The sequence below is a fragment of the Saccoglossus kowalevskii genome, chromosome 16, assembly GCF_978046115.1.
Source record: "Saccoglossus kowalevskii chromosome 16, keSacKowa6.1, whole genome shotgun sequence".
NCBI classification, from domain to species: Eukaryota; Metazoa; Hemichordata; class Enteropneusta; family Harrimaniidae; genus Saccoglossus; species Saccoglossus kowalevskii.
Genome location: NC_140656.1, coordinates 9,804,165 through 9,819,409, shown reverse-complemented (window position 1 = coordinate 9,819,409; position 15,245 = coordinate 9,804,165). Strand labels below are relative to the sequence as shown.

Here is a 15,245-nt window from a genome sequence, read left to right as displayed (position 1 = left end):
CCATCCACTCACAAAAAATACACGAAAACCACAAAGAAACAAAAAAGTAAAATTGAACATGGTAAGAAAAGAAAGGGAGACAACTCTCCCCCTTCACCAAAAAGGCAGATGAAAATAAAAAACCAAGAACAAAAACGCACTGCTGGTTGAAAAAAGGCTCAAATTTAAATAAGAGCAGTATCAAGTTGTTTTGTTGTTGCACGGTTACTAAAAAAGACGGTTAGGAAACGCTATTGTTAAAAGGTGTGAATCTCCCTCAAGTATGCGTGTCGTGCTGTGTACGCCCTCTATTGCTTGAGATTTCAAGGCCCACCATTTTGTTTCATTTGTGTGTCGATCACATGATGTTCCGCGAATTTGAAATTTTAAGCTCGTGTTTGATATAAAATCCACGTTTAGTGCACAAGCTCTATGAAGAACTACACGTACATTTCGGATGAGTACTTTTTGTGACTGTGGTAACATTCAGAATCGTCATTTATCGTTTTCACTTGTCATGAAAGTAAGCTTGGGTCCCGGAAGAAAAAGTGACGAAAATTCTAACCCCTAAGTTACTATTTTAAAATACATTATATTATAAAAAATTCTACCAAATGAATTTTTAGTATACTACTGTGCGTACTTATGAAGGTTGTGTTCGATTTGGGGGCTTATTAGAGTAAATTTTATCGTTTTGCTTTCGCGTCACTGTATCAGCCATTGTGTTTAAAGTCGTAACACTTTTTTTGTAGATGCCGTAGAAATCGTTGAAAATGTATTCAACATTTTCCGCCAGTTTCATAAAATGCCTGTTTAATTGTTCTTGTCTGTCCTTGTTTCAGTTTTTTGGTAAATTTTTCATGTTGCAATATTCAGCGTGCCGTTAAATGCAATTTTAGTCAACGCTACAATTGTTGAACACATTGAACTGTCGGTACAATTTTCTAGCAGTCTCTTTGGCAAATCAATTTTTTGAACCCTTTTTAACCGTTCTTAATTTCATTGGAACTGCCTGTTGTTGCATATTTGGTCTGCTTACATGCATTTTGTAGAGCATGGGTGGGTTATTTCAGTTATCTTATCGCATATTTTGTATATTTCCAACAAAATGTATGTGGTATCATGGCTCCTCATTAAAACTTTCGCATGGCTGAAATATAAACACTTGTATGGTTTTTTGACGTCTTTTTTTCTGATCATGTTTTGTTGGTTTTTTTATTTCAGTTTTCTGTCGATCTTGTTCTTTAGAAACGAAAATGCCATACAAGACAGGCAAATTTGTATTGAGTTAAAACCGAGCGACAGGTTTTGTCAGGATTCACTGGAACAACTTACACTTTAGTATAGTTAAACTGAAAGTATCGAGAGAGACACAATAAAATGGCGTGCAGTTGTTGATTGCAATGATCTCTGGGGAAAATGACGTCATATTTGCGTGATTTCCTGTCTACATTTTATGTTAATGATTTATCACAGATTAGTACGTCTTTTGTTTCAAATGTTTACCCGCGACACGCATCCAATGAAAAGAACATGGTTTGTTTCCTAACCGTCTTTTTTAGTAACCGTGGTTGTTGCTAGTCTCACTATGAAAACTCAATCTAATAAAACCTGCGACTAAAATGTTTGATTCGCCAAGTTCACAAGAAGTTTTACTCTGAAAAGTTTAAACAGATTTTAGAACGCATTACGAATCTTTTTCTTTTCTTTTTGCAGCTAAAGCTGCTTTCCAAACTAAAGCATTTTAAATAACGCAATTCACGTTTTGTAATTGCAGTATTAATATTTCCCCTGATAACGCATAAGCATAGAACAATGACATACAATTAACTGTATCACGTGATTCCGTGTAATATTACACCCAACAACTATGCTATTTTGTTGTACAAATATGGCATAATACATATCCAATAAAACAGAAAAAGCGTGTACCTGAAAAGTAACATAAAGTAGGTTAAATAATATATGTATATGTATACTTAATATTACTCAATGAGAAAAAGGATATTAATCTCAATCTTCCAACTACCAGTTGTACCTGATCAACCTTTATCAAGTTCACAAAGTTCACAAAGCATGTTGGTCAACTGCTGAACTCCATTGTTGTCACCTGCATGAGTAAGTGCTGAAAAGAACAGCGTACAGCTGAATATGAAATACTCAAATAGTTTTCTCGCTACACAGATAAAGTTATGAAATGTTTTATTCTTTATATACCGGTATTTTTAGTTGTCCATCTTCCCGGTACTTTATTATTGCTGGATAGGCGATAAACGGTCGCGAATCTGGTTTTTCACTTTTCAATTTTTGTAGCATCGGCAACACATTTTTGCGAGCGGCCCGAGTGGCAGCACAAAAATCTTCTGATATAAACACACTATTTCCTTTATACGGCTTATTTGACAAACACTTTGCCGCATTACGGGGTACATTCTCCTTAGACTGGAAACATAGAAATGACACATAAATGGGACGAACTCTATCTCTCCTAGTCGTAAAAGTCAGAGTCCAGTGAGCCCGTTCAATCTGTATGCTCCCGTCTAGCTTCATGTGATTCTTAATAAAATCTTGAATGAATTCTACACAATTTGGTCCTTCTGCCATTTCAGGAATATTGTAGAAGATTAAGTTATTGCGGCGCAGCCTATCATCTAAATCATCTTGGCGGGTTCTCAATTGACTACCTTCACTTTTACTAACCTTGTCCATTTTCAGGTCGTTAATCTCAGCATGTGCGTGTTCTAAAGACTTCGTCAAGTCCACCTGTTCTCTACGTAAATTGACTAGTTCACTCTCTATTTCTTCTAATTTCAAGAATTTATTCTCAATTTTATCCTGTCTACATAATATTAAATCCAATTTTTCGGAATCTGTCAGTTTCGGTCTCTCCATACTGCTAGTAGTATGCATGGCAATTTCTTCGTCACTTTCTACACGACGTGCCTTGCGAGGTGCACCATCCATCTGTGGACTAATGGCGTCATCAATATGGCTGTCAATCCCTGTCGACTCACCAACAGGCGGATATCCCTTGAACATTTCTTTCCAGTTTCACAGACTTTCCCACCAAATTTGGATCTTCACTCCTGGACATCACTAACAATCACTTATTAACACGTTATTTCGTTATAATTGTCACAGGTATTTAAAAAAAACAGAACTCGACGAGACTAGCACGGTGTCTGGTGTTACCTAAACCGGCGCATGTGTAAAAATCTGTGCCTATTAATTACATAGATGCTCCAGGACTATGCACAGACCTGATTAGTTTTGGGTAAAAATCCATGCATATTAATTACCTAATTTGCATAATATGTTAAGTCAATTTTCGGCTTTTGTTTGTTACCCTGACAATAATATTTGGGTGTTGATCAGAATCTATCTGCATCCCTGTAAGTACAATGTGATGTTATTTATAATTGGTTGCAATATTTTCAGTCCCAGTATATGTCACTCACTTGCATTCACTGACTTCTACAACATCAGGAGCAAACACTTCAAATCTGACAGCTCCGCAATGGCAACCACCCACATGTCTCACCAATTTACTGCTCATTGTATGTAAATAAATAGCCTGCATTAAAAAAAAAAGTGGTAACAAGTAATTTCATTACCGGTACATAGTCCCTGTGAGTTTTTAAGTTTAAATCAAAGAAAGCTTAGAAAGAACTCCCGTGTGCTGAGAGTATTCGAGACACATTAAAAAAAAAACTTGGCAACTAATTTTTGTCTGCTATTTGAGATGCATAACCTGTGATTCACATTATCAAAATTTATAATACATACAGAAAATACATTTGATTTTTAATCCATGGTTAGTCTAATTAGTTCCAGAGCACTTTTGCAATGAATTTAATTTAAATCTGATTATTTTAGATATTATAAATGGAATAATAATAGATAATCAATATGCATGTTTATCAACATTAAACTAATCATGTCTGTGGATTACCTCAATGAATTATTATACAAATTAAGCAATTATTATGCATAGATTTAGGTCTGTAAATTGTTTCAGGGTGCACATGTACAAAGTTTCATTATGTATATAATTTATTCATAATACTGTAGGCCTCTCGGCCTCAAGGTATACTCATTGTAATTACATAACATGTTACAGAGGACAATGTCATTTTACAGTGACTGAAAAAGAATACAAGGGCGTTGTCGTAGAGTAAGAACGTGTTCTTTTGCCGCTCCCGCTGGATACGAAATTTTGACAAGTAACTGTATACCTGATCCTGTAATGGTTATTAGTTTAACAAAGTAATACTAGTGTGACAATTTCTCGTCATCATGAGTGTATCAGTGGTGCAGTGAAGGCAGAAAATCGGATGTTTTTTGCAACCCGTACAAAGAATGCAGAGATGTGACAGCGGCAGCCATTCAGGTGAGACCGAAAGATTAGACCCAAGTCTCGCTGTACGTTTGATGCTATTCTTTAGTTTACTATCTTGTGGCGATGTTGAATCGAACCCTGGTCCTAACCCTAATAACCCCACAAAAGGAGGATATAATACTAAGATTACAACATTCGACAATAAATTGTCTTTTGGTTCAAACACTCAAGAATCATCAACGCACGTACCGACACAGGTGACAGCAGGTAAAGACAATAGCGACATTGTTATTCAGTTGAAAGAATTTATTGACTCCAAACTGACACGTCTACAGATTTCTATTGAAGATCGGTTTACTAAACTGGAAAAACGGTCCGAAAATAATGTCAAAGAACTCAATAAAGTTTCATTATAATGTGATGATTAGTCAATCCTAACTAAATTAGTGGAAAGCTGAAAAGTAAATTATTATTCAAATTAGGTAATTATTATAGATGTATATAAACCTAAAACTAATTTGATCATCACATTGCGTTAGAGTACATATGTACCAAGATTCACTGAATTAAGATCAGTACTGTCACAGACTATGTACGAAGTTTCATTGAAATGTGATTAGAATAAAAATTATGATATATTATGCGAATTAGGTAATTATTATGATCTGATTTTAACCCCAAGCTGAGCGGGTATTTGCATTGATATCTGAGATATCAGTGGAAAAGCCGATAATTGACTAATCATTATGCAAATTAGGTTAATTATATGCATGGATTTTTACCCAAAACTAATCACATCTGTGCATTAGTCCAGAGCATCTATGTACAAAGTTTCATCAAAATCTAATGAATGGCTCTTTAGATATCAGTGGAACAGTCAAGGAACAGCTACAAATTAGCTAATTATCATGCAAATCAGATAATTAATATGCATGCTTTCAACCAAAACCTAATCAATTCTGGGCATTAGCCCAGAGCATCTATACACCAAGTTTCACTAAAAACCAACATGCGGTTCTTGAGATATCAGTGGAACGGACAGACGCACATACACACATACTTGTATTTCTATATGTTAACTTTTAATATAGTTGCGTTATGAACTCAATTAAAACGTGTTCCTATATAGGGTTGCATTTTAATTGTACTTTAATTAAACTCAATTACAATGCAATACAATGGAGAATTGCATTTTAATTAAGTTTAATTAAACAAGAGTTGAATATATCCCATGACTGAGCATAGAAATGTTTGCGAAGCTTAGGTTTAGTATCGGGGGAAGGTATGGTACAATTATATTAATATTAAAATAAACTGAAGCATACCTTCCCCCGATACTAGACCTAAGCTACGCAAAACGTATTAATAATCGAATTAACTATTAATATAAATTATGTTTTCCTCGGAAGTTGGTATATATCAGTATTTTAGTCCTCGGAACATATAGCAATGCATGTACACACACACACATACATACATACCGGGTACTTACATATAAGGGTCATAGACTAGACGAGTTCTAGGGAACTATTTTCATGATCCTCACAATAAACAATTTATATAAATATCTAAAAATATATATATCTAAAATTCAAATTATAGACTTATTTACTTAATTTTATTTACTCATCTGTTTATATATCACATTTATTTTAATATTATTATATGTAAATATGTTTATAGTGAAATAAACTTCATTCATTCATTGCAGCTATATGTTCCAAGGACTTCATTGTATTAACTTTTAATATAGTTGAATTAACTTTTAATATAGTTGCGATATGAACTCGATTAAAACGCATTCCTATATAGGGTTGCGTTTAAATAGAGTTTAATTAAACTCAATTACAATGCAATACAATGTAGAATTGCATTTTAATTAAATTTAATTAAACAAGATTTGAATATCCCGCGACTGAACATAAAAATGTTTGCCAAGCTTAGGTTTGGTATCGGGGGAAGGTATGGTACAATTAAAATAAACTATAAGCATACCTTCCCCCGATACTAGACCTAAGCTACGCAAAACGTATTAATAATCGAATTAACTATTAAAGGGGAACTAAATAGACCCTATTTCGGTGTTTGTATTTATCAAGTTATGTATATTGATTATAAATTTGAAAAAAAAAATTAAAAAAAATGATTATCTTCAGAGTTATGATGATTTAAATATGAGAAACCATAAACCTGCGAAGGACTTCCGTTTGCGCCATCTTGCCATAAAAAAACGCCCTCATGAGGTATAAACAGGTAAAGTAACAAAGCATGATGACGAAATAGTATCTGATTAAATATAAGCAACTTAGGGAGCCATAGCTGGCTGGACTGGTGAATTGACTTCTAGTCTAGGTTGTTTCGACTTTTACGTTAATATTATTTACAAGCATATCAAAATACAAACATTATGGATGTGCGATTGATCGAGACAGGCATTTTGTTTTGTTTTTTGTCTAACTGTCTAATAAATGCTGTTTCCAGTACTGCACTGTGCGGCGTGCAAATTATTCAAAGTATGGATGCTGGAGTATGCAATCTTGAGATCGTAGGGTGGTGGTGGAAACATTTTTGTCCATGTATTCACGGGGCTGCACTGGCAAATCATGGGACAAGTGTCACAGGAACACCAAGCAGATTGTTCACAGACTTCCGTGTAATTTGAAATATAACTTTCATCCGAACAAGGGGCATCGTCGACGATATACTCTCATCACTCACACTGGACTGATCTGAATCGTCACAGTGTACCGTACTTCCCTGATCATAAGCCCGGAGGCATGAACACGTAAAGGGAAAGTAAGGGATGAGCTCGAGGACCAACTCAGAAAAAATGATTTTGTTTTGGGGTTAAACACTGTAACCATCTTGCAAACAATGAAAAATTATCCAAAAAAAATATTCGTTCACCACGCCGGGCTCGGGAAAATAATACTTATTTTTGAAAAAAAAATGCGTCATTGATTTGAACGATACTTACAATGAAGAAACAAACATGTTCATAAAAAACACACACATTTTATTACAATACGATTTACATACCGTCTGAATTTACGGTGAAATAATGGGTAGGGTCTGTGAGGAAACAGTGGACGAAGGCATTTATCATTATCTTCGTTTTGGTATGTTTTCGATCGTACGCAAACTCTCGACGCAAAACAATTTTCCACAATGAGGTTTTTCAGCACGATTTGACCTGGAACAACATCCTCTGACATAACAGGTCATGTCTTTCATTAACCAATCAAAATGATGTGTCGTAATGATGAAATTTTCCGATTATTGACGATGATTTTTTAACGAAATGCGGAAGTGAATTACCGCAATGTTAAAATGCGATCTGTAGCACTGATTGCAACGAAAAAACGATGATTTTTTTCCCCCTAAAAACTGGTGATTCGCAATTTCCGAAATATAAACCACGGTTAATAGTAACCGTGGGTAAACTGAGTGTGGAGGAAGAATTTAAACACCTTTCTCGGTCGCCAACATGTCTCATCATTCAAAACCTAGGCCTTTCATAATAGTCTCAAAGTAAACCATGCCCAATAACCAGGTACACGCCTTGACGAACACATTTTTGGCTTTTCGAAGGCTACTACTCAAAGAAATATGGATTACTCCAGAATTGCAACATCGATGTTCATCCTGAGTAAATGACAGAATAGAAATGATGCGAATCAAGTTGTGTACGTTCGCCATGCACTCTGAACTTGAAAGTAATGCGAGTTTTCTCATAAAACTAAAAGCATGAACCAAACTAACGATTATTATGAAATGAAACACACCTTTTACACGCATATTTTAAAGAATATCGTCGACGCCCAGTAAAAACACTCGTGAATGCCCTCAACTCGATAAATACCAAGTAAAAACATAGGGATGGGCTTCATACTCGGGTGGGTCTTACAATCGCATTTAGATTCGCTTTAATATAAATTATGTTTTCCTCGGAAGTTGGTATATATCAGTATTTTAGTCCTCGGAACATATAGCAATGCATGTACACTGTTTAAGACATAGCAAAAGAAACATAGATCACAAGTGAAAGCATGTCCAAATTATCACATTTTAAACAAACAAAATGGCCGCCAGTCGACCATATTTGATCAAATTGCAAATTGAATTGACATGTACATGTATCCATTTATGACATGCTAAATATCAATGAAAATGATACATCGGTGACAGAGATATAGTAATATGGCCAAAAATAAAAACAGCCGTTATTCGGCCATCTTTGATCTGATTATGAAACAAAGTGACATGTATGATGTATGTGCCAAATACGAATGAAAATGGTACATAAATCTTGGAAATATAGTAGTAAGGCCAAAGTCAGATGGCTGTCAATCCGCCATTCTTGATCTGATTTTGAAACAAATTGTCATGGACATGTATCCTAACATGTATAAAGTATGTGCCAAAACTGACAAAGCATGTCCAAAATACAACATTTTCAAAAAACAAGATGGCAGCCAGGCGGCCATTTTGAGTCGAATCGCTAAACCACTGCATGTGCATATGTCCCACATAAAGTACTAGGCACATGCAAAAAATGAACATAATCGGGGGAAAGGATTCTGAATAATACTCGGGATGGACAGACACACGGACGGAGGGACGGACGGATGGACGTACAGACGGTCGGAGGACATGTATCCTAACATGTATAATTTATGTACCAAATTTGAATGAAAACTGACAAAGCATGTCCAAAATATATGCCAGTCAGTCATTTTGAATCGAATCCCTAAACCACTGCATGTGCATATGTCCCACATAAAGTACTAGGCACATGCAAAGAATGAACGAAATTGGTCAAAAGGATTCTGAAATATGACTCCAGATGGACGCACGAACACACGGACATACGGAGACCGAATTATAAGTCCCCATTTTCGGACTTCGTTCGAACGGGGACTAATAAACTGAACCATACTTTCCCCCAATACTAAACCTAAGCTATGCAAAACATATTAATAATTGAATTAACTATTAATATAAATTATGTTTTCCGAGGACTATGATATATCAATATTTTGGTCCTTGGAACATATAGCAATGCAAGTACACACATATAGACAGGGTAACTACAAAGACTCCCATTGTGTGCTTCGCATACTGGAGTAAAAAATATATCAAGTTTGTACATGAACAGTCAAAGCATGTCAGATACTGTATTCATTCAAACAAAAATGGGCACCAGTCGGCCATTTTTATATCATGTTAAAAACAAAATGATATGGCAGAAATGCTTGGTTTTGATGACAGTCTTCTTGAATTGAATCACCAAATAAATAAATGTGCATATGTGTGATATGATGTAGGTATGAAGTTTAAACATGATCTGTTTAAGACATGTCATAGTTCCGAAACAGCATGCGATGAAACAAAACGGCTGCCAGTTAGCATTTTTTAATTTAATTTGAAAAATAAAGTTCTATGCATCAAGGTTCCATGATGTATTTGAAAAGTCTGAAAAGTATGTCCAGGCATGTCAAAAAAAAGGGGAAGGCACACACACTCACGCAAACATGCATGAAGGTCAAAACATAAGCCCTGTCAAACAAGACTAAAAACATGGGATAATTATTACAAGTGTGCATGGATACATGGTATAGGTGTGATTGATTTCATCACAAATTCACAAAATAGTCCCGTTTATAGTCTGCAATTTACTTCCGACGATTAAAACAAAATTTGTTTGTGTAAAAACTGAAAATTGACTCAAATTTGGCTCAAAAATTAGTGTTTATTCCCAGAAATATTGAAGAATATAAGAAAAAAGTGCAGAAAAATTTTGGCGAGAAATTCTGGTGGTGAAAAGGTGAAACAATTTGTAATATAAACTATGTTAACTGCCCATCTTGTGTTATTTCTTGGATATGTCAAGACCAATTTTGATAACAATTGGTATGATATACATAATGGTACCGGTATATATAAACATGTCATATTGCTTTTAGATTTGATGGCTTTCCTCAGATTGATGACATTTCATTTAAAAGTTTCATTAACTGTTTCTTAGACATTTCTGGCCTGATGGGGAGTCCCCGTCCCTTGCATGCACGAGATATGGGTCTCATAATTTTAGAAAATTATGTGTTCAAAATAAAGAATGCGGAACTATGTGAATGTCTAAGTAGGTTCTGCCTGAGCAACCATAATCTAAAAATTGAAACAGGAAGGTACACCAAACCAAAATAGGAAAATAACATAACAAAGATGAGTACCATTTTATTATTAAATGCCCCTTTTACGATAAATTGCGAAATGCACTATTTGAAGAGACTACTAAACACATAAACTTCATGAATATTAGTGACTACAACAAATTTTTAAAATTAATGGGTGATACAAACCTGAATGTACAAATAGTTGCCCAATTTATCAAATAACACGAACCTTAGACAGCAACATCTTCTGGCAAATTAACAAAAATATTTTTCTCTTTTTGTTTTAAATATATGTTCTAGTGGTTAGTGTAATCATTTTAATTCCTTCAGAGGAATTTTAAAGCGGGGCAGTCGTCACTTGAGGATGCGTCAGATGGCCTAGCATGTCATTGTTTACACACAAGCGTCTACCCATGAGCCTTTGTGTTTTAGCATGGGTAGTTATTGTCGATTGGGACTCAAATCCCGCCCATGCGCAGATGACAATCCTCCCTCTTTAAGTTGTAATGGCCAATCACGTTCAGCTTATTATGAGGGGAAAATGCACATGCACAGAGGACGACCCTCCCGTTTTAAGTGTTTCAATAAAACCATATAAACTAAGATGGCGACTTTGACTGTTGGCCAGATCAACGAGTACAAACTTAGACGTTACCATGCTTTAATTAGGAATTTTCAGGTGATTGAAATGTATCTAAGGAGTCACCGGCGGCAATTAGTTGCAAGTTGCGCCCAGCTCGATCAAACCCCATGCTTGTGATTTCCATTAGAAGAACGCATTGGATTGTTGTAAAATCAATGTTTATCAACACAAATGTCACACATGTGCAGCGCGACAACCACCGCCTTTTAAGTTCTCAAAATTTACAAACTCAGAAGTAACCAGGAAGTAACGTAATATTCGTTCTGGCTATATGTTTTTTCTGGTCGTTTTTACTATTCACTCAGAACGTCTGCTAGTTTAGAGTGATTTACTGAAAATGGTAATGGTCACGAAATCACAGTTTTTTTTTTTTTTAAAAGGGATGACAGATAATACCTACCGTATAGACCAGCGGACCAGCTAACGAGTGTGAAGATGGCACGCAATAAGAGCACGCATTACAAGCGTTAGAAGCTGCCACGCAATAATAGCACGCATTAGAAGCTGGCACGCAATAAGAGCACGCAAAAAAACACACCGTAAACCGGCGTTGACCGGCATTTTCCCCGGGGGGGGGGGGCTACTTCCACATTAAATGGGTAAGGGTGTGAAGCCCATCTCTCGAAAACCATACTTTATACAAAAATTACTAGTCATAACAGATCTAACTAATTCAGACCCACATCAGAATAATTGTTGTGATATTTTTAAAGAGAAGCTCAAATGTTTGTACCGTATGAAGTGGAAAAACAATTTGTTGAACAATTGTAAGCTTGACTTTTACAGGTGTGCTAAAGAAAATTTTGAATTTGAACATTATTTGGAAAAAATTAAAAATAAAAATCATAGAATAGCTTATACTAAATTTAGAACTTCTGCACATTTTCTTCCCATTGAATCCGGTAGACATAAAGGCATTTTGAAGGAAAACAGGCTATGTAATCTCCATGAATGCAATGAAGTAGGGGATGAGAAACATTACATTTTATATTGTAATAATTGTCAAATCAAAGAACAAAGATCTAGATTCCTTGCAGCTTTATACATCTATGCCCCAAAGCTGGAAGATTTTAGCATGGATGAATTATTTCCTATTATTGTTTCAAGTAATGATTTTTTCATTCTTAGCATTTTTGCAAAATTTATTTTCTATATTCTTGATATGTTTTAATACTGTAAGTTTTTGTTGTTCTGAATGTTTTGTTTCGTTATTGTTATTTTTGGACTTTACTCAAGATTTCATTGGTACGTTCCAAATAAAAAATTCTATCTATCTATCTATCTACTCACTTCTAAACCATTTTTTTTCTATTTATATACCCACTTCTAAACACAAGTGTTTTCAGGGAAAAAAAACACCCAGCTCACAACTTTCGCAACCAGTGAGCGCATCCGGGCGATGCATTTTACTCAGCCTTTTCCAGTATTTGGCTTTGAATATAAGGATCTGTGAAAAAGTAAATAAATGCTACACATTTCTAAACCAAACCATTGATAAATGGCTACCCACTTCTAAACAAAATAACGTGAAATGACACCCCAGTCGGGCGGCACATACCCGTATTGCAATTCTATGGAAGTAGCCCCCCCGGGCATTTTTTGTCGTGTACTGTGACAAAAATAATCAAAATTGGGGTATCTGATAGCCGATTTTTTTTTGGAATGAATTTTCAACGAAAATACCAAAGCAATACAAGTGCTAAACCTTATCGCAGTGTACATGGCTGGCGGTTTCATCAAGTATTAACAGCAAATCCTAATTTACACACTATATACCAATTTAAGACGAAAAAAAGTGGTCGTATATATTACGTATCGATACCCATGTACGGGCAATATTTCACGTTTTTTGCACAACAAATGCGATGTTATTTATAATTAAATGCAGCCACTTAATAATTAAAAGTATAACGGTTACTTTCCGGAACAATACTAGTATGTTGTCACACTGTAGCCACGCCCTGATCATAGTAGCGCGTTGGTGATCAGGGTGATGTATATTACTGTGTTATAATGTCATAATGCTAACTACCTTCACAGAACCACACGTGTATATGCATATTTTTTAAGGCAGAGGAAAAAAGCGAGGCAAGTGTATTATCTAAAAATTAGCGACATGCACACTGTGGACGAATAATAATAACAAATAAAAAAAAATGGGAATCAAAGAAAGCTTAGAAAGAACTCCCATGTGCTGAGAGTATTGGAGACACATTAAATATAATTTGAAATTACTTAGCTGAAAACTAATTATGCAAATCAGAAAATTAACATGAACAGATTTGATTGTAAAACTAATGAGGTCTGCGCAATGTAACAAAAACTCTATGTACCAAGTTTAATTGAAATGTGATTAGAACCAAAAAATTATGAATTATTATGCTAATTGGGGAAATAATATGAACAGAGTTTTACCCCAAACTAATTAGGTTTGTACATTGTCCTAGAGCATCTTTGTACTAAGTTTCATTAAAATGGAAATTAGTACTTTAGATATCAGTGTGAAAGCTTAAAATTGGTTAATTATGAAAATTGGGTAATTAATATGTACAGATTTTAACCCACAATTATCCAGGTCTGTCTATTGTCCTACAGCATCCATGTATAAACATTCATTGATATGTGATGATTACTAGTACCTGAGATATCAGTGTGAAAGTTGGAAATTGGTTAATTATGCAAATTAGGTGATTAATATGCACAAATATTTACCAAAAAACTAATTGGGTCTCTGCATAATTTTAGATTCATTGAAATGTGATGATTAGTACTTTAGATATCAGTAGAAAAGCTGAAAATTAATTATGCAAATTAGGTAATTAATATGCACAATTATTTACCCTGAAACTAATCAGGTCTCTGCATAGTCCTAAAGGATCTATGAACCAAGTTTCATTGAAATGCGATGATTAGTACTTGAGATACCCGTGGAAAAGCTGACAATTAACTAATTATGCAAATTAGGTGATTAATATGCACAAATATTTATCCGAAACAATCAATCTCTGCATAGTCCTTGAGTATGTAAGTACCAAGTTTCATTGAAATGTAATGCTCACTACTTATATCAAAAGCTGAAAATTAATTAATTATGCAAATTAGGTAATTACATGTACTGATATTACCATAAAAACTATCAGGTCTGTGCAGTGTCATATGACATCTATGTACCAAGTTTCATTGAAATGTGATGATTAGTACTTGAGATATCAGTGGAAAAACCGAAAATTGACTAATCATTATGCAAATTAGGTAATTAGTATCCACGGATTATTACCAAAAACTAATCAAAACCTAGCATTAGTTCAGAAAATCTATGTACCAAGTTTCATCAAAATCCAATGAGTGGTTGTTTAGATATCAGTGGAACAGTCATGGAATCACTAAAAAATAGCTAATTATCATGCAAATTAGGTAATTAATATGCACGGATTTTTACCAAAAACTAATCAAATCTGCGCATATGTTCAGAGCATCTATGTACCAAGTTTCATCAAAATCCAATGAGTGGTTCTTTAGATATCAGTGGAACAGTCATAGAACAGCTAAAAATTAGCTAATTATCATGCAAATTAGGTAATTAACGAGCATGGATTTTAACCAAAACCTAATCAAAACCTAGCATTAGTTCAGAGCATCTATGTACCAAGTTTCATCAAAATCCAATGAGTGGTTCTTTAGATATCAATGGAACAGTCATAGAACAGCTAAAAATTAGCTAATTATCATGCAAATTAGGTAATTAACGAGCATGGATTTTTACCAAAACCTAATCAAATCTGCGCATTGGCCCAGAGCATCTATGCACCAAGTTTCATCAAAAACCGATGTATGGTTCTTGAGATAGCAGTGGAACAGTCGGACACACATACACACATACACACACACATACACACACACACACATACAGACACACTAACTGCAAAGACTCCCATTTTGTGCTTCGCACATGGGAGTCAAAAAGTGAAAATTTTACCAAAATCGCACAGTTCTGATATCAGCATTTTTTTAGAATATAACTGAACCACGTTCCAATTGCACGTGTCCGAGAGTCCCCACATTTCACATTTATTGTACGTTAAGTCAGCGTTGAAATCATAATTGTTAC

The 15,245-nt window shown here is 34.8% G+C and overlaps 1 protein-coding gene across 1 annotated transcript in view; it reads right to left on the bottom strand.

Moving 5' to 3' along the window:
• The window catches only part of LOC102806550 (centromere protein V-like), a 30,446-nt gene extending 18,879 nt beyond the window's left edge, over positions 1-11,567 (bottom strand). Inside the window, exons 1-2 of the mRNA XM_085490849.1 lie at positions 11,538-11,567; positions 3,438-3,553 (exon numbers count right to left, since the gene is read on the bottom strand). Of these exons, the coding sequence (XP_085346975.1) occupies positions 3,438-3,535 (98 nt within the window). The 5' untranslated portion in view covers positions 3,536-3,553; positions 11,538-11,567. The remainder of the gene's footprint in view (positions 1-3,437; positions 3,554-11,537) is intronic.
• Positions 11,568-15,245: the final 3,678 nt, after the last annotated feature.